General features: G+C 45.9%; 1 protein-coding gene across 1 annotated transcript in view; it reads right to left on the bottom strand.

Annotated features, from left to right (window-relative positions):
• LIG1 (DNA ligase 1) overlaps positions 1 to 25,701 on the bottom strand; it is an 85,251-nt gene extending 59,550 nt beyond the window's left edge. Inside the window, exons 1-2 of the mRNA XM_075279134.1 lie at positions 25,613 to 25,701; positions 5,405 to 5,453 (exon numbers count right to left, since the gene is read on the bottom strand). Coding sequence (XP_075135235.1) covers positions 5,405 to 5,421 — 17 coding nt within the window. The 5' untranslated portion in view covers positions 5,422 to 5,453; positions 25,613 to 25,701. The remainder of the gene's footprint in view (positions 1 to 5,404; positions 5,454 to 25,612) is intronic.
• Positions 25,702 to 27,055: the final 1,354 nt, after the last annotated feature.

Genomic DNA, 27,055 nt, shown 5'->3' with positions numbered 1-27,055 from the left:
CCGTGCGCGGCAGTGAGCGTTTTGCGCTCTCCGCCGCGAAACCGGGTTTTATAATCCGGACACAGAGTCGGACATGCAGTACTCTGTGTCCGGATAAAAAAATCCGGTTTTGCGGCGGAGAGCGCAAAACGCTCACCGCCGCGCACGGCCGGACCCGGTCTGTGGTTTCCGTCTTCTGGCATGCAGAAGACGGAAACCACAGAACGGAGACCCCAGACGCAGGTGTGAACCCAGCGTAAGCTGTGTAAGTGGCTACAAGAAAATGGATGTGCATGCGCAGTCGGCTCTGCGTGAGGCCTAGAAGATTGAAACCCAGGACGGAACATGACGCAGGGAGAGGCCGTTCCAGAAGAAGATGGAGGCGTCGTTGGAGATCTCTCGCAGCATTGAAGACGCCCCCAGTGCTGCGAGCAAACTCATTTGCATACCAAAGAAAACCAGGATTTCTACCAAACTGCGGCGCGGAGAAGACATCTAAAGGTAGGAGAAGAATAGCCTTTCTTAAGGCTATTCCTACGTGTTAGTCAGAAAAAAAAGGTATCCAATGATAAGATCCCTTTAAAGGGGTTTCCCAATAACATAACCATATACAAATATAAGTTGAAAAAGCTCAAAGAATTGTAAAGATTTTCTATGTTGCCAATGGATAAGACCATGAATGCAGGAACATTCTATGGTCAGAAACCCAGCCATGATTTTCTTATTGAGTCCAGGTTATCTTTTCCTACATGTAGGGTCTCTGTCCACAACAAGGACATCATAGCTGGGTTCCTGCATTCATGGTTCCTGCAAAATTTTAAATTTCTATTTGCAAAAATGTTTAACTTTAATTGCCCACAAATTTCAACAGTTATGTTCATGGGAAAAGCCCTTTAAGTCAAACGTGTTCATAGTGAAAGTTAATGGGATAGAAGTTTTCATCAAGTCTAATCAGTTTTTAGCTGTTTACCACAGTAAGGCCCTGTTCCCACGGAGTAACGCGCCGCTCATCTAGACACATAAACACGTGTCAGAGCGAGGCGCTCCAAAACAGATCCCATAGACTTCAATTGGTGCCGGCTTACGCGCGCTACACATTGAAATCAATGGGAGGCTTTATAACCCATTGATTTCAATGTGTCAATGGGATCTGTTTTGAAGCGCTTCGCTCTGACACGTGTTTACGTGTCTAAATGAGCGGCGCGTTACTCCGTCGGAACGGGGCCTAATAAGGTTTGAGAAAAGGAGAAGACTTAAACTAAACTGTGTGCTTTATATATACACACACAAGGGCTGGGCGAGTAATCGTAAAATAATGAACAACAACCAGGATAGCCAACATGTTGATGGTGTAAGCCGATGGCTGGTCAGGTAATGGAGGGGGTGTACATCTCACCCAGACTACTCAGGTGGATGAGATGAGAAAACTCCAGGAATGTTTGTTCTCAGCAGACAACTTTTGTCTGCTGAGCATTTTGGTAAATGCTCAGTACTGGGCTGGATTTTTAGGAATGACGGGTAGGTTGGTAGTGGGACCTGTCATTCCACCCCCCTCCAGTCCACACTTTGGGGATGTTCCAGCAGCGACTCAGCTGCAGAGTCTCCTCATCAAGGGAGCTTAAGAAGTCAGCTCCAGCAGCAACACTTTGGCAGAGCTTGGCTGGAGAGCTGACAGAGAAGCCATGTTTTTGGAGCTGTGTCCTGAGTGATTCTACTGGCTTTGGATTTCTGTTCTTCTAGGTGAGGTAACCTATTCTATGTTTAGTCAGAGCCTAGCCGGGCAGGTATTTATTTTTGTATTGTTCGCTTTTGTTGCTGAACTATATTTTTGAGTGAAAATAAAACTCTACCTTTGTTTTTGGACTTGTGTGTCTATGCCACCCCACCTAGCAACCCCAGACCCTGACAACGGGTATTTAGGTTTGGTTGTTAAAATATTTGTAGTTTTGTCAGGACCATAGAATATAATAAGGGAAGGTTCAAAGGTAGGTGAGGAAACATAAAAAACAGTGCTACTTACCTCTCATGCACTCCGGAGCACCTCCCTGCAGTTTTCAGCATTCCTGGTTGACATCATGTGGTGTTGCAACACTCGTTCCTATGTGTCACGATACCACTTGACGCTGAGGCCCAATCCACAGCCCCTGGCGTTAGCTAGAGTCGCTCCAGAGCCCATGAGAGGTGAGTACCACTGTTTTTTGTGTTTCCTCACTGCCCCTGACCCTTCACTTATTATACTCTGGGGTCCAAAGGTTGATGAATTCTCATAACCCAATACAGACTTCTTTGGCAAACAATTTGTAAGCTGTAGACATGCTGGGATAGATCGCAGCAGGTTATGCAAGATCCATCCTAGATCTACAGCAAGCGTTCAATATGATTTCTACTGGTGACATAACCAATGTCCAGTTCTGTCCAGATCCATGCAAGAATATCCTTGGATATGGCCGATGAGAGAATGAAGGCACTGTGGACTCTGCGCCTGCTCATTACACAGAACCTGTTTGCTTTGGGCGACTCCCTCCTATGCTCATTGCTTTTCTGAGACCCAAATTCTAAGGTTGCAGCAACTGATCTTTTCACTGAGGTAAAAGGTGGCCTTACCACTGAACGCCAGACTGAGAATGAATTCAAATTTTTAGAATGGACCTTGCAAGTTAATGCAAAAGTCACAGCGTTCTGGTATCATCGGGAGATGTAAGTTGTATAGCTTGCAACATAGATGGATTCAAAAGATAGACAAGACCAGTGATGGCGAACCTTTCAGAGAACGAGTGCCCAAACTGCAACCCAAAACCCAATAATTTATCACAAAGTGCCAACACGGCAATTTAACCTTAATATTCTGCAGAACCACAATTGCGAGCCTGCAAAATACCATCGTGTGAATGGGGCTTTATAGAGCTTTCAATGATACAAAACAATTTTGTACTAAAAGGTAAAGGTCTCTGCATTTGGTACTTTTGAACAATTAATGTTCACTATTTACATCGCACAGGTTCTGTTTTACAGTGACCATGCAATGTTCTTACAGCCTGTACTAATATCATGTCTGCTATAAAACAGATACTGTGTGATATAAATAATGAGGGGTCCCCCCACACGGTATAATTTGCTCCACAGTGATCCCCCACACAGTACAGTCTTCTTTACAGTGATCCCCCACACAGTAGAATCTGCTACAAAGAGGACCCCACACAGTACAATCTGTTTCACAGATGGGTACCCCCCATAGAGATTGCTCTGAGTGCCAGCTCCAGCACGCGTGCTACAGGTTCACCATCATGGCACTAGACCATGGTTTGTGGCACCTGTAGTTCCAAACTAGTCATCCTGGTTGACTTGTACACGGCTTCTGATGTCTTTGGGCACCCCAGACAAACAATCAGTGGTTTTGCTTCATCCAGTGATAAATGCAGTGGTGCATATTTACCAAATTGATAAAGCTTAGCTTGGTTGATGTCACATTATGAAAGCACCTTCCACATTTAGCTCTTAAAAAATGGAACACTAGAGAAAAAGCAGGCAACTCAGGAGCCGGGTGCTAGCTCCAATCACACGACCTCTTGGTTGAAGTCCAAAAGCCTGTGGTTTGCCTACAATAGAACCCAGAGGCAGCAAGAATAGAAACCCTCCCTGAAGAATCCCTTTAAAGAGGACTTTTAACCCCTTCACCAACTCAAGTTCTTAGCATCTGTTAATAGCCTCTGCTTCACTGATTCCAGAACAGTTAGAATTTTCTCTCTAGCCCCCTCCATTCCTGAGTAACAAGCACAGTTAGTATTGGTGCCTGATGTGCTATTTAAACTCTGTAAAGTCAGTTATTGCTCAGGAATGGTGGGGGCTAGAGAAAGAATATTCCATCTGTGCCAGAATCGATGCCTATTAAATAATGCAAAGAGCTGGACTTGTTTGGGGTAGGACCAAAATTTTGAGAGCCAGAACTTATTTTTTTTACTAAAACAGCCATATAAAGGGGTTATGATTTTTGTGGGTTGAGGTATTTTCGGTTACACCATTTTGGAGTAAAAAAAAAAAAACAAAACTTATTTACTTCCACTATTTCTTATTCGGTACTACATCCTCATGAAATCCTTGTTGTATTCTTATGCAAATTCGATTACTAAGGCTTCAGAGGCTCTCTAAATAATCACCCCAGCTGCTAGGCTCCGCCCCCATTGCTTTGGGGAAACCCTTAACTTTGTCTGAACTTAGAGGTGGTGATCTAGAATGGAGAGTAAAGCCCCAGCTGAAGAAGAGAAGCCCCCCCAAGACTCTTTTCAGATAATTTGCATAGTAATAACATGCCAATTTACAGGAAAATGGAAAAACATTTTTGGAAAGTGTAGCCTTTTTTCTATTACTCCAAATTAATTATTTCAGCCTTATTAGGCGACATCCCAAAGTGCTCTTCAAATGGCTGATATCATTTTTGGTATTCAGTAATCTATTAGATTATGACAAAGGTATAACTAATATGTATTGTATTTTGCATTGCTGCATTTCAGGAGACAAACTTTTTATCTTTCCATCGATGCGCTTGTTATCTGTGGGACAAATTTAAATTTAGAATTTTTCAAGGTACCATTTAGGGGCACATTAATTAGGAATTCACTTTATTAAACTTTTTCCATCAATGCTTTTGAATTTTCAATCTGTTGCCACTCACCTTTATTTTATGTGTTCATACTGTAAGCAGATGGCTGGTCAGGTAATGGAGGGGGTGTACATCTCGCCCAGACTACTAAGGTGGGTGAGATAAGAAAACTCCAGAAAGAACATTTCTCAGCAGATGACTATTGTCTGCTGAGGGTTATTTCAGAGTTCCGGTTACTGGGCTGGATTTTTAGGATTGACAGGTAGGTTGGTAGTAGGACCTGTCATTCCACCCCCCTCCAGTCCACACTTTGGGGATGTTCCGGCAGCGACTCAGCTGCAGAGAGTCTGCTCATCAAGGGAGGCTTAAGAAGTCAGCTCCAGCAGCAGACTGTGGGCAGAGCTTGGCTGGAGAGCCAAAGAGAGAGGTCATATTTTTGGAGCTGTGTCCTGAATGATTCTACTGGCTTTTGGATTTCGGTTATCCTAGGTGAGGTAACCTATTCTATGTGTAGTTAGAGCCTGGCCGGGCAGGTATTTAATTTTTGTATTGTTTTCTTTTGTTGCTGCACTATATTTTTGAGTGAAAATAAACTCTACCTTTGTTTTGGACTAAAGAATCTGGACTTTTGTGTCTATGCCACCCCAGCTAGGAACCCCAGACCCTGACAATACGATTACAGTAATACCAAATATGTAATGGTCCAGCTTGTAAGTAGTCTTTAGTATTAATAGGGTCTAGGTAAACATTGATTCCAAACTACAGGCAGTTACAGATCTGGAATGTATTTAGAAATCTTATCTCACAATTTTATTTATTGTAACTTACTTTATACTCCGCTGCATCTTTAAGCCAAAGGTGACAACTTTAGAAGACCCTGCAAGGGAAAAAAAAACATAAAACATAAGTTTAAGTGTTCACTACAGATGTACAGGTTTAAGTTAGGGAATGCCTCAACAGAATCACCACATCATTGGATGGACAGACTAAGCTCTATTCACACCTTGTTTGAACCGTAGAGGTAGATGATTATAATATATATAAAATGTGTTTTTGTATGCATTCTGTATCCTTTTAATGACTTCTCACTGTGAGCAGCCCAAGTCCTGAGTCTGCAGTGACTCTGTTAAGGTCCCTTAGGCATGTAGGAATAGAGTCTGGAAAGTGCGGTCCATAAATTGCCCACATATCCCGTCCAGGGACTAGACTCTCTACATCACTGATATATGACGTAAGGAGTCACACTTTACAGACCAGATTCAATCTGGGAATTGTGGGTAATATACAGTCCAGATGTTCTGCTGAAAGCATGGGCCTAAAATCCTGCAATGTAAACAGGAACAGGTTGGGTACTTAGTATATCACTTTTTCTGGTCCCTTTTTATTGTAGGTGTGACAAGTAATGTCATGACATGACGATGTTTCCCCTTGTAACTGGTTCTCTTATCGATGCCCAAGACAGAAGAAAACTGCAAAATAATAATGAAATGCGGATGTTCCTCGGGGTCTTTCCTGAATGTTTGGAAATAGAGATGAGCGAACACTAAAATGTTCGAGGTTCGAAATTCGATTCGAACAGCCGCTCAATGTTCGTGTGTTCGAACGGGTTTCGAACCCCATTATAGTCTATGGGGAACAGATACTCGTTAAGGGGGAAACCCAAATCCGTGTCTGGAGGGTCACCAAGTCCACTATGACACCCCAGGAAATGATGCCAACACCTCTGGAATGACACTGGGACAGCAGGGGAAGCATGTCTGGGGGCATCTAACACACCAAAGACCCTCTATTACCCCAACATCACTGCCTAACAACTACACACTTTCCACATTCAAAAAAACCTCTATCAAAGTGGGAAAATACCTGGAAACCTTCTTTACTCCCCAAATGGATGGACACAAACCCCAATTTAAGCTCAACAAACAGTAACAACCACCCCTTTAAATCACGTTCCCCATGACAACCACAAATGGAATAGGCAATGGGAATTCCAAAAGCCCTCACCCTTAACTGTCATTTTGAGTGTGTGTGTGTGTGTGTGTGTGTGTGTGTGATGTGGTAAGACCTTCCAAAATTCACTTTTCTAGCCCTTAACATGAGCCCTTCCAAACAAAGTTACATGACCTTAAGCTGAGCTACCAGCAGAGATTGAGGCCCTTGGCATGAGTAGAGCCTTGCACCAGCAGTGTTTTTGGCACTTAGGGTGAGTTGAGCCTTGTACCAGCGTGTGTCCCTTAACATCAGGCGGGCCCTAAGTTCTGCGCTTTGCACAAAAGTTCCACATTAACTAGGCTGAATGGTACAAAGATTAGTAGGCCCGAGAACCAGGAACAGGTCTTGCAATGGCTGTCGGATAACGCTTAAAGCACATTGTCCACCAGCCAGTCAGCCTCTACCTCCTCTTACCCAACAGTCTTGTCCTCCTTCCACCCAAAATTCCCAATCTTCTCAGAACAATAACCCCAACTGTCCCTGCTCCCCAGAGCTGTTCTCCCTTCCTTTGACTGTACCGCAACCTGCCCCTCCATTTCGCGATTCCACGGACCTAACAGACGAGTATCTGTGTCCAGATGCTCAAACACTAGAGTCTCCTCCATTCCATCTCCGGTCGATTTGGTGGCGGATGACCAGCAACCCACCCTCATCGACGACGATGAGACGCAGTTGCTGTCAGGGCAGCCAGTTGACATGCGCATTGTGCAGGAGGAGGAGGCGAGACAGGAGTTGGAAGAGGAGGTGGTGGACGACGAGGACACCGACCCCACCTGGACAAGGCAGATGTCAAGCTGGGAAAGTAGTGTGGATGTTGAGGCAGGTGCAGCACCAAAAAGGGTAGCTAGAGGCAGAGACATGTCCAGAGGCAGAGGTCAGCTGCTTTGCCGAAGCCAGGCCAGACCCGGAATGTCCGAAGATGTTCCCTTTTGTACCCAGCCCAGAAAAACTCCCCCATCGAGGGCACGTTTCTTGAAGGTGTAGAGTTTTTTCAAGGAATGCGCCGAGGACAGATATAGTGTCGTCTACACAATTTGCCTCTCGAAATCGAGTAGGGGCCCTGAGAAGAGCAACCTGTCCACCACTTCAATGCACCGTCATTTGGAATCCAAGCAATGGAATCAGTGGCAGGCAGCAACGGCAGGACAAACGTCGCCCGCCGTTCATGCCACTGCCTCTGCTCACAGTGCTGGCGATGCACTCCAGAGGACGAGCCAGGACATCACTTCATCTGCCTCCGCCACTTTGTTGACTTCTCCCTCATCCTCCCCTGTTTCTGTCTTATCTCCTTCTCCTGCACCATCAAAGGCACCATCAGGCGCTTCTTTACAACAACCCACCATCTCTCAGACATTGGAGCGCCGGCAGAAATACACCGCTAACCACCCACCCACGCAAGCCTAGAACGCCAACATCGCTAAACTGCTGGCCCAGGAGAGGTTGGCGTTCCGGCTTGTTGAAACTCCCGCCTTCCCGGACCTGATGGCAACTGTGGCACCTCACTATGCCGTCCCTAGCCGTCTCAACTTCTCCCGGTGTGGCGTCCCCGCCTTGCACCAGCACGTGTCACTCAACATCAGGTGGGCCCTTAGTTCCGCGCTTTGCTGCAAGGTCCACTTGACCACCGACACTTGGACAAGCGCCTGTGGTCAGGGATGCTGCAGTGCTTATCTTTAATGACAGGCAGGGTGAATGTGGTGGAGTCTGTTCCCCGGGTGCAAACTGGGGTGGCCTATCTCCTCTCCCAGGCCAAAATTCATGGCAGGAGTAGACTGAAACCCTACGACGCTGCAACCTCCACCACAGCTACTAGCGGCAAACGCTAAAACACTGGTGTGGGGAGACGTCAGCAGGCGGTGCTGAAGCTCATCAGCTTGGGGGACAGACAGCACAGTGCCTCCGAGGTCAGGGATGCCATCCTGGCTGAGATGGCATTTTTTTTTCCCTGCTACACCTGGGGCCTGGCATTTTTACGCCTGTGATAATGGCTGGAACCTGGTAGCGGCTCTGGAGCTTGCCAGCCTCCAACACGTTCCATGTTTGGCCCACGTCTAACCTAGTGGTGCAAAGTTTTTTAAAAACATACCCAAATGTACCGAAGCTACTGTTGAAAATGCGGCGCTTGTGCGCCCACTTTTGCAAGTGCACAGGAGTCGCTGCTAGCCTAAAAACACTCTAGCAAGGCCTACATCTGTCCAAACACAGGCTGTTGTCCGTCATTCACACACGCTGAAACCCTACAATACCATATCTTGAGCAGGGTGTGTGAGCTGCACAGACCTTTGATGGAGTTCCATCTACAAAACCCAAGGGTTCCTCAAAGTCAGCAACCAAAGTTTCTGCACCATGAGTTTCCAGGGGTGGCAGAGTTATGGCTAGGGGAAGAGGCATGGATAGGGATGATGTCTAGGGGCAAAAGCAGTGTGGATGTGGAGGCAAGCTAAGCAGGAAAAACTGGGGGTACAAGCTAAGGCATGGACTGGGGTGATGTCTAGGGGCAAAAGCAGTGTGGATGTGGAGGCAAGCTAAGCAGGAAAAACTGGGGATACAAGCTAAGGCATGGACTGGGGTGATGTCTAGGGGCAAAAGCAGTGTGGATGTGGAGGCAAGCTAAGCAGGAAAAACTGGGGGTACAAGCTAAGGCATGGACTGGGGTGATGTCTAGGGGCAAAAGCAGTGTGGATGTGGAGGCAAGCAAAGCAGGGAAAATGGTGGCTAGAGGCAAAGGGATGTCCATAGGCAGCAAGGGCAAAGATGCAAAACTCTCCCGTTTCAAGAATTTTCCTGACTTGTTTCCCCACAAAACATTCCTGGGAGGAGGGCTGAAACACCACCCTCCTCCTCCTCCGCTGTTAGATTTACCCCAGCTACGAGCTGAAAACGCTGCAACACTGGTGTGGGGAGACGTCAGCAGGCTGGGCTGAAGCTCATCAGCTTGGGAGACGGACAGCACACTGCCTCTGAGGTCAGGGATGCCATCCTGGATGAGATGGCAATTTGTTTATCCCCGCTGCCCCTGGGGCCAGGTTTTTTAGCTTGTTGGAGGGCTCTGGAGCTTGCCAGCCTCCAACACGTTCCATGCCTGGCCCACATGTTCAATGTAGTGGTGCAATGATTTTTAAAAACATACCCCAAATTAGCTGAGCTAAGGGTGAAAGTGCGGCACTTGGACACCCACTTTCCCAAGTCTACAGTACCTGGAGCTAGCCGCAATACACTCCAGCAAGGCCTACATCTGCCTGAAGCACCTACTGTTGTGCGAGGTCACCACACGCTCTAACCCTAGATACCGTATGTTCAGCAGGGTGTGTGAGCAGCAGAGACCTTTGATGGAGTACCAGCTACAAAACCCAAGGGTTCCTCAGAGTCAGCTCCCTCACTTTCTGCACCATGAGTTTCCATGGGTGGCAGACTTATGGCTAGAGGCACAGGCATGGATAGGGGTGATGTGTAGGGGCAAAAGCAGTGTGGATGTGGAGGCAAGCTAAGCAGCAAAAACTGGGGGTACAAGCAGCCGGTGACATCATCACTGACAAGCACAGCTGTCTGTCAGCTGACAGGCTGACTTTCACCAAAATGAACAGACAATGGATAGACTCATCATATACATGTCAGTTACATGACAAATTTAGTGCAATTTGCAAGTCCAAGATGGTTTGGAGATCTGCGGAGAGGAATCTCACCACCTCTTGCGGGTGCCATCATTTGGAAGGCAAGCCCTGGGCTCAGTGGGTGAGAGCAAGCGCAGGATAATCGTCGTTTGGCCTGGCGGCCACTGCCTCTTCCACTGTTGACAGGGCTGGCGCTGCAGTCCAGACCAGGAGCCAGGACACCTCCACATCTGCCTCTGACACTTTGGGGAGTTCACCCTTATCCTCACCTTTTCCTGCCATTTCTCCTTTTGCCCGCGCCATCATGCGCCTCTTCCCAGCAACTCCCCATCTCCCAAGCCTTTCATTTCATGCTAAAGTACAGCGCAACCCACCCACATGCCCAAGGCTTCAACGGCCTCATCTCAAGAAATCTGGCCCAGGAGATGTTGGAATCCCGGCTGGGGGACACTCTGCCCTTTTTGGGCAGAGTGTCTACTGCGCCACCGCACTGTGCCGTCCACACCAGCACTTTCCCCCAAACATGAGGCGGTCCCTAAATTCAGCGCTTAGCCCTAAAGTTCCATGTGACCAGTTACGAATGGACAAGTGCATGCGGACAGGGACGCTACCTTTCAATTTGGGCACAGTGGTTGAATGTAGTTGAGGCGTGGACCGGGTCGCAAAATGTGGTGGCCTGACTTGTCTCCCCACACAACATTCCTGGGAGGAGGGCTGAAACACCACCCTCCTCCGCTGTTAAATTGACCCCAGCTACGAGCTGGAAACGCTGCAACACTGGTGTGGGGAGACGTCAGCGGGCCGTGCTGAAGCTCATCAGCTTGGGGGCCAGACAGCACACTGCCTACAAAGTGAGTCATGCCATCCTCGATGAGACGGCAATGTGGTTTTTGCCACTGCACCTGGGCCCAGGCATGTTGTCATGTGTGATAATGGCCGTAACCTGGGATTGGCTCTGTAGCTTGGCAGCCTGCAACATATTCCATGCCTGGGCCACGTTTTTAACTCATTGCTGCTAATCTTTTGAAAAAGGTACCCCAATGTTCCTGAGCTACTGGTGAAAGTGTGGCGCTTGTGCGGATAGTTTTTAAAGTGTATAGTTGCCGCTGCTAGCCTCTATGCACTCCTACAACGCCTGTACCTGCTGGAACAACGGCTGTTGTGCGACGTCTCCACACTGCTGGCACTAAACATATCATGTGTTGAGCAGAGTGTGTGAGCAGCACAGACCTTTGATGTAGTTCCAACTCCAAAACCCTCGGGTTCGTCAAAGTCAACTCCCTCAGTTGCTCAACCATGAGTGGCCATGGGTGGCAGACTTATGTGAAATCCCATCCCATCCATTGCACTGGACACGAAACATTAGCATGCGCTCAGCACAACTTCGGATATGGCAGATGCGTTAAGCAGGGTGCAGGGTACAACACAGACCAGGCCCGAGCACCAGGAACAGGTGTTAGAAATACTGCAGCATCTGCCATTTCCTTCCAATTTTGGGGTTTTGGACCCGCCACCGACTTGTCTGGACCTAAGTGGGGATCATGAGACACAGTTGCCATCAAGGCAAGCTGTGGTCATGTGCGGTTTGCAGTAAGGGGGCAGTGCGCAATTGGAAGAGGAGTTGGTGGATGACGAGGCCACCGACCCCACATGGACAGGGGTGATGTCTAGGGGCTAAAGCAGTGTAGATGTAGAGGGAAGCTAAATCAACAAAAAACCTGGGTAGAAGCAAAGGCATAAACTGGGGTGATGTTTAGGGGTGAAAGCAGAGTAGATGTGGAGGGAAGCTAAGCAGCAAAAACAGTGGGTAGAAGCAAAGGCATGCAAAACTCTACCCTGTTGGAAGACTTATTCCTAGGTCTGGAACACGTTAATGGCCCCCCTGGACAAATTACTGCCACTCAGGGGCCTAGTGTCACCAGGAGGGACAAGTATAGGCGCATGTTGTGGGAATACCTGGCCGACACCAGCTCTGTCCTCTCCGATCCCTCTGTGCTCTACAGCCTAAACTTATTTTCTCATCTTTTTTTCTGAACTGCACATCTCTTGCCTGCTTCCTTTGGGATCTTAGAAATGGTGGTCCACTTCCACAGATGGTAACTTCAATAGACAGTGTAACGGGAGTAGCTGAGGGATCGCTGTCTTAACCACTTTTTGGCACAAAATTAACTTCCAAAGCCAAATATGGTGCAAGTATATGATGCAAGGACACCTACACACCTATCTCTGACACATTGGGGAGTTCACCCTCATGCGCCCTTTTGGCCTGCACCATCATGCGCCTCTTCCCAGCCACTCCACATTTCCCAAGCTTTTCATTGCAGGCAGAAGTACAATACAACCCACCCCCATGCCCAAGCCTGTAACAGCCTCATCGATAAACTGCTGGCCCTGGAGATGTTGGTGTTTGTTTATGCTTCTGGAGACCCAGGCCTTCCGTCAGCAGATGGCAGCTGGGGCACCTCCCTATGCTGGGCCTAGCCGTTACTACTTCTCTTGGTGTGCTGTCTCTGCCTTGCGCCTGCATGTGTCCCATAACATCAGTCGGGCCCAGAGCTCTGCGCTTTGCTGCAAGGTCCACTTGACCACCGACACATGGACAAGCGCCTGTGGTCAGGGATGCTGCAGTGCTTATCTTTAATGACAGGCAGGGTGAATGTGGTGGAGTCTGTTCCCCGGGTGCAAACTGGGGTGGCCTATCTCCTCTCCCAGGCCAAAATTCATGGCAGGAGTAGACTGAAACCCTACGAAGCTGCAACCTCCACCCCAGCTACTAGCGGAAAACACTGTAACACTGGCATGGGGAGATGTCAGTAGGCCGTGCTGAAACTGATCAGCTTGGGGGACAGACAGCACAGTGCCTCCGAGGTCAGGGATGCCATCCTGGCTGAGATGGCATTTTTTTTTCCCTGCTACACCTGGGGCCTGGCATTTTTGCGCCTGTGATAATGGCTGGAACCTGGAAGCAGATCTGGAGCTTGCCAGACTCAAACACGGTCCACGCATGGCCCACGTTTTCCAACTTGTTGGTGCCATGTTTCTTTGAAACCTACACCATTGTGCCTGATATACAGGTCAAAGTGGGGCCATTTTCGTAAGTGAGAACTAGCCTCTGCTAGGCAGAAAACATTCAGAGCACACTCCTCTCATCTTCGCACCGTTGGCTGGCGGAGGAAGACGAGGGGGTTGGAGTGGCATCTGATGTCCCTATCCCACACGAAGCTAGAGGGTGCACTTCAGTGCATCCCATTGCTTCACCACAAATGGTGTGAAGGGGAGTGGAAAATGGAGGAAATGGAGAGTGACCCTTACAGTTGGGGCCAGCAAAGGCATGCCAAGTAACACACTGGCACACATGGCTGACTTCATCTTGGGTTGCTTTTCAACACATATTTCACATCATGAAGAACAAATAATACTGGATTTTTTCAAGCCTCGAACCCCGGTCTAGGTCTAATGTCTGTTCCTTTCTTATATTAGGGGAGAGGGAAAAAAAATTACTTCAGTGATACGTTTAGCGTACATAGACTGACTATTAATGTGTATCCCACTTAGTGTTGTTAGGGTTACACACCGTCACAACCTGGCTAAAGCTTCTATAGCTGTTAATAAAGTCAACATAACTTTACGGTATCCAAAAAGACAGCTGGTACCGACAGAGAGCAAGACAAATGTCACCCAAAGCTGTGAGCTCTGAACACCCACAGTGACTTTGGCGTCATCATCATTATAAGGGAGCGGGTGGTAATAAATAACTTGGCAGTGCCTAAAACCCAAAAAGCTTATACAACTATATTTACATTAAGATACACAAATGAAACTTTTCAGTAGCATGTCATGAGACAAGCTGATAAGCTCTTCCTTTGTGCAGTGCTATTTGAAAGTTAAACGCTGCCTTTATTTTAATTCTGGAGAAGGTGCAGACATTAGATTTAGAACATGTTGTCTTCATTGTCCAAATCCTCTATATAGGTAACGTGTTTTTCGGGCCGAGCTGTCTGGGAACGAGCTGGTGCAGCACTGACAACCTGGGTGAATATGGCAAGAGCCTGAGATGTAGGGTGAATGAATCCCCAAATTATTTGTGGAATTCCCAGTGAGACAATGGCACTGTATACCAGTATTAAAAATTGTGGGTGCACATAACCCCCATATATTCTTTGAATTCCCAGTCAGACAATGGCACTGTATACCAGTATTAAAAATTGTGGGTGCACATAACCCCCATATATTCTTTGAATTCCCAGTGAGACAAAGGAACTGTATAGCAGTATTAAAAATTGTGGGTGCACATAACCCCAATATATTCTTTGAATTCCCAGTCAGACAATGGCACTGTATACCAGTATTAAAAATTGTGGGTGCACATAACCCCCATATATTCTTTGAATTCCCAGTCAGACAATGGCACTGTATACCAGTATTAAAAATTGTGGGTGCACATAACCCCCATATATTCTTTGAATTCCCAGTGAGACAAAGGAACTGTATAGCAGTATTAAAAATTGTGGGTGCACGTAACCCCCATATATTCTTTGAATTCCCAGTCAGACAATGGCACTGTATACCAGTAGTAAAAATTGTGGGTGCACATAACCCCCATATATTCTTTGAATTCCCAGTCAGACAATGGCACTATATACCAGTAGTAAAAATTGTGGGTGCACATAACCCCAATATATTCTTTGAATTCCCAGTCAGACAATGGCACTGTATACCAGTATTAAAAATTGTGGGTGCACATAACCCCCATATATTCTTTGAATTCCCAGTCAGACAATGGCACTATATACCAGTAGTAAAAATTGTGGGTGCACATAACCCCAATATATTCTTTGAATTCCCAGTCAGACAATGGCACTGTATACCAGTATTAAAAATTGTGGGTGCACATAACCCCCATATATTCTTTGAATTCCCAGTCAGACAATGGCACTGTATACCAGTATTAAAAATTGTGGGTGCACATAACCCCCATATATTCTTTGAATTCCCAGTCAGACAATGGCACTGTATACCAGTATTAAAAATTGTGGGTGCACATAACCCCCATATATTCTTTGAATTCCCAGTGAGACAAAGGAACTGTATAGCAGTATTAAAAATTGTGGGTGCACGTAACCCCCATATATTCTTTGAATTCCCAGTCAGACAATGGCACTGTATACCAGTATTAAAAATTGTGGGTGCACATAACCCCCATATATTCTTTGAATTCCCAGTGAGACAAAGGAACTGTATAGCAGTATTAAAAATTGTGGGTGCACGTCACCCCAATATATTCTTTGAATTCCCAGTCAGACAATGGCACTGTATACCAGTAGTAAAAATTGTGGGTGCACATAACCCCCATATATTCTTTGAATTCCCAGTCAGACAATGGCACTGTATACCAGTATTAAAAATTGTGGGTGCACATAACCCCCATATATTCTTTGAATTCCCAGTCAGACAATGGCACTGTATACCAGTATTAAAAATTGTGGGTGCACATAACCCCCATATATTCTTTGAATTCCCAGTCAGACAATGGCACTGTATACCAGTATTAAAAATTGTGGGTGCACATAACCCCCATATATTCTTTGAATTCCCAGTGAGACAAAGGAACTGTATAGCAGTATTAAAAATTGTGGGTGCACGTAACCCCCATATATTCTTTGAATTCCCAGTCAGACAATGGCACTGTATACCAGTATTAAAAATTGTGGGTGCACGTCACCCCAATATATTCTTTGAATTCCCAGTCAGACAATGGCACTGTATACCAGTAGTAAAAATTGTGGGTGCACATAACCCCCATATATTCTTTGAATTCCCAGTCAGACAATGGCACTGTATACCAGTATTAAAAATTGTGGGTGCACATAACCCCCATATATTCTTTGAATTCCCAGTCAGACAATGGCACTGTATACCAGTATTAAAAATTGTGGGTGCACATAACCCCCATATATTCTTTGAATTCCCAGTCAGACAATGGCACTGTATACCAGTATTAAAAATTGTGGGTGCACGTCACCCCCATATATTCTTTGAATTCCCAGTGAGACAAAGGAACTGTATAGCAGTATTAAAAATTGTGGGTGCACGTAACCCCCATATATTCTTTGAATTCCCAGTCAGACAATGGCACTGTATACCAGTATTAAAAATTGTGGGTGCACATAACCCCCATATATTCTTTGAATTCCCAGTCAGACAAAAGAACTGTATAGCAGTATTAAAAATTGTGGGTGCACGTAACCCCCATATATTCTTTGAATTCCCAGTCAGACAATGGCACTGTATACCAGTATTAAAAATTGTGGGTGCACATAACCCCCATATATTCTTTGAATTCCCAGTGAGACAATGGAACTGTATAGCAGTAGCAAAAATTGTGGGTGCACGTAACCCCCATATATTCTTTGAATTCCCAGTCAGACAATGGCACTATATACCAGTATTAAAAATTGTGGGTGCACATAACCCCCATATATTCTTTGAATTCCCAGTGAGACAATGGAACTGTATAGCAGTATTAAAAATTGTGGGTGCACGTAACCCCCATATATTCTTTGAATTCCCAGTCAGACAATGGCACTGTATACCAGTATTAAAAATTGTGGGTGCACATAACCCCCATATATTCTTTGAATTCCCAGTCAGACAATGGCACTGTATACCAGTAGTAAAAATTGTGGGTGCACATAACCCCCATATATTCTTTGAATTCCCAGTGAGACAATGGCACTGTATACCAGTAGTAAAAATTGTGGGTGCACGTAACCCCCATATATTCTTTGAATTCCCAGTCAGACAATGGCACTATATACCAGTAGTAAAAATTGTGGGTGCACGTAACCCCCATATATTCTTTGAATTCCCAGTCAGACAATGGCACTATATACCAGTATTAAAAATTGTGGGTGCACGTAACCCCCATATATTCTTTGAATTCCCAGTCAGACAATGGCACTGTATAGCAGTATTAAAAATTGTGGGTGCACGTAACCCCCATATATTCTTTGAATTCCCAGTCAGACAATGGCACTGTATACCAGTATTAAAAATTGTGGGTGCACATAACCCCCATATATTCTTTGAATTCCCAGTCAGACAATGGCACTGTATAGCAGTAGCAAAAATTGTGGGTGCACGTCACCCCAATATATTCTTTGAATTCCCAGTCAGACAATGGCACTATATACCAGTAGCAAAAATTGTGGGTGTATATAGCCCCAATTCTATTGCTAGGGGACTTGCAGGGTATTTCTGAGGTGAAGGTGGGGGGGCACACCGTTGGAACGGGGATTTGGGGTGTATATATGGGGTATACGGGAATACACTGTCAGTGTGTTCCATTCAGGATCCTGGGAAAGCTGGGTTGCGGCGATTGAGCCCGTCAGTGCCACGTTACACTGACAAGCTTCTCCCTGGAATTGAAGTTATATGTAAGCCCAATATATTCTTTGAATTCCCAGTGAGACAATGGCACTATATGGCAGTAGCAAAAATAGTGGGTGTATATAGCCCCAATCCTATTGCTAGGGGACTTGCAGGGTATTTCTGGGGTGAAGGTGGGGGGGCACACCGTTGGAACGGGTATCGGGGGTATATATCGGGTATACGGGAATACACTGACAGTGTATTCCATTCAGGATCCTGGGAAAGCTGGGTTGCGGCGATTGAGCCCGTCAGTGCCACGTTACACTGACAAGCTTCTCCCTGGAATTTAGCTCTTATAAGAGCTGTTGGTTGTCTTCTCCTTCCTATCCTAGCCTGTCCCTGCCTACCCAGAATCTAACCCCTAGCTAACTGGACGGAAACCTCCGTCCTCGGTGAATTGCAAGCTCAGAATGACGCGAAGCTGGGCGGCGCTGTTCTTTTAAATTAGAGGTCACATGTTTTCGGCAGCCAATGGGTTTTGCCTACTTTTTTCAACGTCACCGGTGTCGTAGTTCCTGTCCCACCTACCCTGTGCTGTTATTGGAGCAAAAAAGGCGCCAGGGAAGGTGGGAGGGGAATCGAGTAATGGCGCACTTTACCACGCGGTGTTCGATTCGATTCGAACATGCCGAACAGCCTAATATCCGATCGAACATGAGTTCGATAGAACACTGTTCGCTCATCTCTATTTGGAAATCATATCCTATCCTAATATTATAAATGTGAAAGTTTTATCCTAATATATATATATATATATATATATATATATATATATATATATATATATATAATGATTATTATTTTATATATATTATTATTATTTTATTTATTGTTTATTATATTTATTTATTTATTTGTGAAATTTTGTATGTTTGTTCCTCAATCACACAAAAACGGCTGAACAGATTTGAATGAAATTCGGCACACAGATAGATTGTAACCTCGATTAAAATGCAGGCTACTTTTTATCCCGGTAAATGACATGGCTTCACAACTGTAAATAACATGGCTTCACAACTGTTATGAATTTATGTTCACATACTATATTACACTGCTCTTAGCTGCAGTCTCATCTTATCCAGAGCTGTTATCTCTCTGTGTAAACACATGCTAACCCTCAGTCTGTAGACAACTTTGCATATAATCTGATCTGCTCCAGTGCTGACAAACCCCTTTAAACCAAATTGGCAGTTTGGAAAAAGAGAATCTAATTTGTCGCAAACAATGTGAGTTATGAAGGAAGCCAGAAGTCACAGACTTCTTCTCAAGCATAGCTGAGGAGGATCATCGATGCCAACAACACACCCATTTTATGGCGTCCCAGCGAGGTGCTGAGATGCCGAAACAATCCCACGCATAGTGCAAGAACCAAGTTCAGTGACAGTTCAGCATGAGAGCTGCCGAAACGCCGGAGCATGCGGATCATCAACGCCAAGAACACGCTCATTAACATGGTGTCCCAGCAAGCTGCTGAGATGCCGGAACAATCACATGCATGGTGTGAGGAACAAGTTCAGCAGCAGGGCAGCTTAATAACTACCAAAATGTTGGAGCAGGCAAACCATTGACGGCAGCAATTTACTTAATATAGGCGGATCATCGACGCCAACAACCCGCAGACGAAGTCGCAGGCAGAGGCTAGTAATGTAATAAATATTTTCTGAAGTTTATACAAGTAAAGAAATAAATAGAAAATATTCACCCAAGACAAAAAAAAAAAAAAATTAAAATTAGGCAGGAACAGAGAAAAATAGGAAAGCTAAAGACTATTTTAAATTCAATTTGCAATTTTATTGCTTTATAAGTATAAATTTATATGTTTGTTTTTTCTTAAGCTTTTTGTATCCTTTACACTCAACATGTACAGCACATATATGAGAGAGAGAGAGAGAGAAAGCAAGAAAGAAAGAAAGATAAATATGGGTGTATGTACAGATCTTAAAAAGTCAATAAAAAAATTGTCCTATGGATCAGCACTGATAAACCACGAGTGCATAATCACTTAGGGCGGGTTCACACCTGCGCCAGTGAGCACTTTAAGCAATCCTGCTGGGTTTCCGTCTTCTGCACAGAGAAACTGGACAGGGGAATCAACGGGTTTGAAAAATGAGCGCCCGTTAGCGTTTTGAACCTGTCTGTGGTGAACAGGTTTTTTTTATCGGGACACAAAGTCGGAGGTGTAGGATTTTACAAAATGCTCACGGGCGCTCACTTTTCAAATCCATTCATTTGAATGAGTTTGAAAACTGACTACCGGTTTTCCCTCCCCTGTCCAGTTTCTCAGTGCAGAAGACGGAAACCCAGCAGGATTTCTTAAAGTGCGCACGGGCGCAGGTGTGAACCCGCCCTAAGAAGTGTCTAGTCAACCACGACACACTGGTTATTACAAGGGCATTCTCCTTAGCTTTTATGGCTATATCCACAGTATATGCCTGATGGATACTGTGAATGGAGGGAGGGCCACTCATTCGCAGGTTTCTCCATTAACTTTTATGGGACATCAGAAAATGACAGAGCATGCTCAGCCCTCTCATGTAGGACCACGAATGAGACCTACATCTATTTGGAATTTATGGCATATACTATGGATATTGTCATAAATCACAAAAAAACAGCAGTCATGTGACAGCTGAGGCCAATCAGCAGCCTATGGAAAGGGACACGGGATGACCCGCATCCTTTGCTGAGGCCACTGATCAGCCATAGTGATCACATGAGGCGGGGTTATCTTCTGGAAGTCGACCCCAGAGCAGTAGGATCGGACTGCACTGGGAGACACTGGACATCCGGGGACAGGTAGGTGTATTTGTTTGTTTCTTTTTTCTTTCCTGCACAAAAAATAAAAGTTATTCTGGAAAGCCACTTTGACAACTTTTTTTTTTTCTTAATTTTTTACATCCCTTGCTAAGATGGCTACAAAACCATCGCCTGCACACAAATAAAAAGGCATTGTTGTAGATTCCATTTTTGCACGGCCTAATAGAGCAAAGTAAGGCAATTTAGGTACACCCTGCTTTAGTAGCGCCCACAGATGTCTTGGTTAGTCAAAAAGCAACCAAAAAGTGGAAGTGACTCAAAAATGTGCCTAGTTTGATAAAGCATGGTGGACATAAACCTTACAAGCAATAGATCCCTCCATAAAACCAATAAGATTATACTACAGACTTCTAGTCAGAAAAGAAACTGCACAAAATAGCACAAGAGGTGTCAACTTGCTATGAAGTAGGAAAAAAGCCTTCCTTATCTCTACTGGTAATCGGAGACATCCCCGAATCAACAGAATACATTATTACTGGTAACCCCGAATATTCTGTTGTTCATAAAAAATACTTTAGGCCGGGGCCCCACGGGACGTAAACGCCGCAACGAAAAATTGCGGCGTTTTTCAGTGCAAGTAAAGTGGATGGGATTCATGCGAATCCCATCCAAACTTTGCGGAGAAGATTGCAGCACAGACACATTGCAATTTGCAAAGTCGTTGCAGCTTTGCAAATCGCAGCATGTCAATTATATCTATGGAAACGCCGGCGGCTTTACCGTAGATATAATGGGAAGAGAAAGTTCACAGAGTTTTCCTCTGCGGACTATCTCTTCAAAGCGCTGCGGAAAGAACAGCGATGGGGCCTTAGCCTTAAGGTAATGTGAACCCATGTCAGAAGGCCGACAGCACAGCAGGAAGTAGACCGTGCAACAAGACATAGGGGGATTGAATACGACAATCTTGATGCCCTCAGCATATCCTTTTTAGAAAATGGCGAAAAGAGCGTAAGAACTGAACAGGTCACACAAAAAGCAGCAGAATTACATTGCACGACTGCTATGGAACAGATGGTGTGCGTTGTAAACAGTGAAGAGGCCACGGTCCTGGCAAGCACTCACAGCTCCATGAAATATCTGATCAGCCAGCACCCGGAGTGTTAGGGCTCGTTCACACGGGCACTAAGGGGTCGGATTATGTCGCGTAATCCACGTCATAATCCGCCCCATCACAATGGTGGTCTATGTAGACCGCCAGGCTACTTTTTTCCCATGAGCGGCATGCCGACATCCAGTCGCAGCTACCTGTATTTTGAACCGTAACCGTAAGGCGGCCTCTGCCTCAGGTTCCGTTCCAAAAAACAGTGTGAATTTACCCTAAGGGGGTTGTCCAAGCCATAAATAATAATATTGACTTCAATAGGTGCTGAGCTGCAGTGAAGGGAATCCGTCAGTGGCCCCCAAACAGATATTTGTGACCTATCTTAAGGTATCCTAAATAGAGATGAGCGAGTACTGTTCGGATCAGCCGATCCGAACAGCACGCTCGCATAGAAATGAATGGACGTAGCCGGCACGCGGGGGGTTAAGCGGCCGGCCGCCGTCAAAGCGGAAGTACCAGTGCATCCATTCATTTCTATGGAGCGTGCTGTTCGGATCGGCTGATCCAACAGTACTCCCTCATCTCTAATCCTAAATAACAACAGAGATTGGCTTAGGACTGTTTTTTTTTTTTTTTTTAACCAATGGAAGAATGACATGTCTACTATATATTACCTGCAAGATCAGGGAAAAAGGAAGTCGCTCAACCAGGGGCTCAGAGTGCTTGTTCTAATCACATGACCTGGGGATCAGAACCAGGCCAGAATCCCTGGGACCATCATCAAAAGTCTGTTGGATCAAGTAAGCTAATCTTAACCCCTTCTGACAACACTTTTAACCCGAGGCCCCACGTGGTGTAAACACCATGGTGTGTGTGTGTGTGGGGGGGGTTGTCCCTGCAAAGCAAATCCCATCCACACATTGCGAAAATTGCAGTATGTCACTTATACCTATGAAAACACTGGCAGCTTCCCTACAGGTATAATCGAAGTAGAAAGTCTGCAGTTTCCGCAGCACTTTTTCTTGTGGCGTTTCTTGCTGCGGCACTCTACGTGGGGCCTTAGCCTTAAGGTTGGTCTGCCACAAATGTTCAAGCACCACCAGAGGAACAGACGTCAATTTTTAATGTGAGTATTAGGCCCCATTCACATAGTTTTGTATTAGTCTGGTTTACCATTCTGGCTCAGGGACGTATACAATATTAGTGACACAGGATAGGGGATAACAGTCAGATAGCTAGCAGTCTGACCTCCAGATACCAGGTGAATAGGGACAAGAACCCCCTCTGCATCGCCCCTGTGAATGAAGTGTCAGTGTGCTTGTGTGACCAGTGATTCATTCACTTATATGATAGCCTCATAGAAGTGAATGGATCGTAGGTCATGCATGTGGGGCATCATTCACAGGGATGATTCAGGGGAATTTTCCGTCAAACAGGCACGGGAAGAAGAGTTCAGGAGAAGATTTTGGTAGCTGCAGATTGTTTATAAGGAGAGACCTGCCAACCATGCCATGGTGGAGCCACTCAGTAGACTTATCTTAGAACATGCCTCTTCCTCATCACAGACCCAGTCCGGATTTTGCTTTGCCCATTGTTTGGGCAGCATGACAACATCCCTTTAAAAGGATTACCCACTAGAGATGAGTGAACGCTATTCGAAACAGCTGTTTCGAATAGCACGCTCCCATAAAAATGAATGGAAGCGTGCCGGCTACGTCCATTCATTTCTATGGGTGTGTGCTATTCGAAACGGCTGTTTCGAATAGTGTTCACTCAACTCTATTACCCACTTTAAAAAAAAAAAAAAAAAAAAAAAAATGAACGGCCTGCCCTTAAATAGAATCGGTCAGGTTGATTTGGGACACATCTCCCTGCATTAAATCCATCCCTGCCCGTGTTTTTTTTTTTTAAATTAAACCTTTATACTTACCTACAGATGAGTCTCTTCGGACCCATCTCTGTTGAACTTCGACAGTGAAGCTGAGGACATACCCCTGGGTTCAGTGCACAAGTGCCGGAGGTTTTGGACATGCACACTGAAGTTGAGGTGTACTCCTCTGGCTTTAGTGAAGAACCGTGGCAGTGGAGGAGTATAGTGGCAGATTGAGTATAAAACGATTTCATTTTTATTGCAAGTGCAGACAGTTCTATAGCAGGGTGATTTGGGACATAAGAACTTGTGGGTATAGTTCAGTGTCCCAAATCACCCTTACAGATTCCCCATACAGCAAACCACAGCAAAAAAACATTGCAGAAAACACACTTTTCCCTTGCATTGCTTTCTCACAGAAAGTCTATCTGACTCAATTATACGTATACGAAAGACGCCAGCACTTCCATAGGTATAGCTGACATACTGAGATTTACAAATAAAACCATATCAGCTTGTTTATTTACGTGCTCTGGGTTTCAGAACCACACTGATCGGATCCTGATGACCTAAAGGACAACTCTTTGAAGAACTTTCATGTCCCTGGAGATACCAACAGTGTGCTGAACTATCTCTACATTGTCAGAAAGGCGGAGCTTACAGCCTAGCTTCCTTTCTGACAGCGTAGAGCTATCGGTGCTGAAATTAACAGCATTGACATCTCCAGCAACAGGCCGCATATCGGGAAAGCTGACTTCAGCGCACTGTTGTCTTTATAGCCGTATATATTACTGCACATCTCTAAGGACATGAAAGGTGAATCAGAGTCCATATAAAATGGAAATAAAAAAAAAAGACCCACAAGAACAACTTTTTCATCTGATGATGTCAGTGAGAGAATGGGGGTCGCTTAGGATGCGTTTAGGCAGATCAATTATCACTAACGCTAGGTTCACACCTGCGTTCGGGTCTCCGTTCTTTGGTTTCCGTCTTCTGCATGCAAGAAGACGGAAACCACAGACCGGGTCCGGCCGTGAGCGTTTTATGCTCTCCGCTGCGAAACCGTTTTTTTAAAATCCAGACACAGAGTACTGCATGTCTGACTCTGTGTCCGGATTAAAAAAAAAAAAAAAACGGTTTCGCGGCGGAGAGCATAAAACGCTCACAGCTAGAGATGAGCGAACACCTGTGATGCCGGCCAAGTCAGCGTCACAGCTGCTTCCATTCATTTCTATGGGTGCGTGCTGTTCGGATCGGCTGATCCGAACAGTGTTCGCTCATCTCTACTCACCACCACTCACAGCCAGACAGCTTTCAAACCCATTCAAATGAATGGGTATGAAAGAGTTCTGCAGGTTTCCGTCTCCTGCCTCTGTTTTGTGCAGGAAACGGAAATCTGCAGAACGGAGACCGGGTGCAGATGTGAACGAGCCCTTAGTCCGTTCTTCTTGTCCTATGATGGATTTAATGTTGAAGATGTGAACATTCCCTAAGCCCTGCTGAAATAAGGCTGGGGGGGGGGGGGGGGGGGGTCACAGCTGTATTGCAGAGATTGCCAAAAATTGTGCTGCAATTCTGACTTTTTGGGTCAAAGCACACAGAGTATTTGGGTGCGGATTCAGACAAAAAAAAAAAAGCCTATTGACTTCAATGGGAGGCTTATTTCCTGTGCGGATTCCGCGCCCAAATACTCCGTGTGCATTGACCCTTTCAGGCTAGGTTCATCGAAGTCTCCATCGCGACATCAGCAGAAGAGAAAGTCCCGCCCGGCGGATAGTTTACCTCAGCTGATTTGTTTTATAATGAAGGACACTATTGAAACCATTATAGTCCATGGCTTCCATTGGTCACCGTTAGTGGTGCCCCCCCGATGGACCCAAAAAAACAGAAAGGTGACAATAGTGTTATGGAAACATGACCCCATTATAGTCAATTGGGTCCATTGGTGTACACTGGTTTAGCAGCCCATTGATCTGGTCCAGGCGCTGCTGTAAACATGGCAGAAGGTTCTAGCTGTGGACCTCAGATAATGGGGGCGCTCTACAACAGGGGGCCATACACAGCACTCTATGGACAGTCACAAGCTGTGTCTGACCACTGGCTATGCCAACTATTACACTATGGAGCCTAATGAGGTAAAACCTCCACAACACGGACACTGACGTCCGCTGTGACACGTCTCCTTTAAGTAGCACCGTAAAGCGGAAGAGTAATACGGCGTACACACCGGCCAGCCCCAGCACTACACATCGCCCGCCGCCCTCAGTACTCACTCACTGCTTTACGTCCTGCACGCCGCGTTCAGCTTTGGCGCGAAAACCAACTTCACCCCCGGCCTCATCTCCCGCCCAGTCAGCAGCGTCACGTGACGCTCAACCAAAAGTGACGTTACACACGGTCGCGAGGAGACGAGTAAACGGCGCGTGCGCAGTAGGTGGTGACGGAGCCTGAGAGAGAGAGAGGCAGAGGCGGCAAAATGGCGAAGGGAGAGCTGTGGTGTCTGTGACTACTCCATGAACTAACATAAGCCTGGTGCCTGTGACTACTCCATGAACTAACATATGCCTGGTGCCTGTGACTACTACACGAACTAACATAAGCCTGGTGCCTGTGACTACTACACGAACTAACATAAGCCTGGTGCCTGTGACTACTACACGAACTAACATAAGCCTGGTGCCTGTGACTACTACACGAACTAACATATGCCTGGTGCCTGTGACTACTACACGAACTAACATAAGCCTGGTGCCTGTGACTACTACACGAACTAACATAAGCCTGGTGCCTGTGACTACTACACGAACTAACATAAGCCTGGTGCCTGTGACTACTCCATGAACTAACATAAGCCTGGTGCCTGTGACTACTACACGAACTAACATAAGCCTGGTGCCTGTGACTACTACACGAACTAACACAAGCCTGGTGCCAGGGCGGCAGCCATTAGGAAAATATATATATGATATGAACATATATGAAGTGGGGCAGAGGTGGTGAACCCTCCCTTTTTGGCCTTATACAATAAGTCTACACATTAACCTGACAAGTTTCCCTCAGGTTTGATGGACTATGTAATAGTATACAGCGTTTGGATGATGGTGATGTTACGGCCCAACCCATGACAATTCTACTATCGAAGTTAATCCCTTGAAGAAGACGGAACCTGCCCTCTATGATGTCACATCAAATGGGCACCATGGCAAATTTGCCATACTAAGACCCACATAGTGTATATACCCTACTACCCGCTGTCTACAACGTTGCCAGTTGTTGGCGTTGATGATCCGCCTATACTCAGCAAATTGCTTCCGTTGATGGTTCACCTGCTCCGGTGTTTCAGCAGCTCTCAAGCTATCTTGCTTGTTCCTCATGCTGTGCCCGTGATTGTTCCGGAATCTCAGCAGCTCACTGGGAATCCATATATTGAGCGTGTTGTGGGTGTCAATGATCTGCCTGTTTGGGCAGCTCTCAAGCTGGCCTGCCGCTGAACTTGTTCCTCGCACCGTGCCTGTGATTGTTCTGGCATCTCACCAGCTCGCTGGGACGTCATATAATGAGTGTGTTGTTGGCGTCAATAATCCACCTGCTCCGGCATTTCGGCTGCTCAAAGAGCCGCTTGATGCCTAGTTTGTTCAATCCCCCTGAGCTCCACTTGAGGAGAATTCTGTTGACTTCTGGCTACCTTCATGGCTCTCGTTGTTTTAGAATTTTGT

This window comes from Leptodactylus fuscus, chromosome 6 (assembly GCF_031893055.1).
Source record: "Leptodactylus fuscus isolate aLepFus1 chromosome 6, aLepFus1.hap2, whole genome shotgun sequence".
NCBI classification, from domain to species: Eukaryota; Metazoa; Chordata; class Amphibia; order Anura; family Leptodactylidae; genus Leptodactylus; species Leptodactylus fuscus.
Note: the sequence above shows the minus strand (reverse complement) of the source record. Positions and strands in the feature narration are given on the sequence as shown.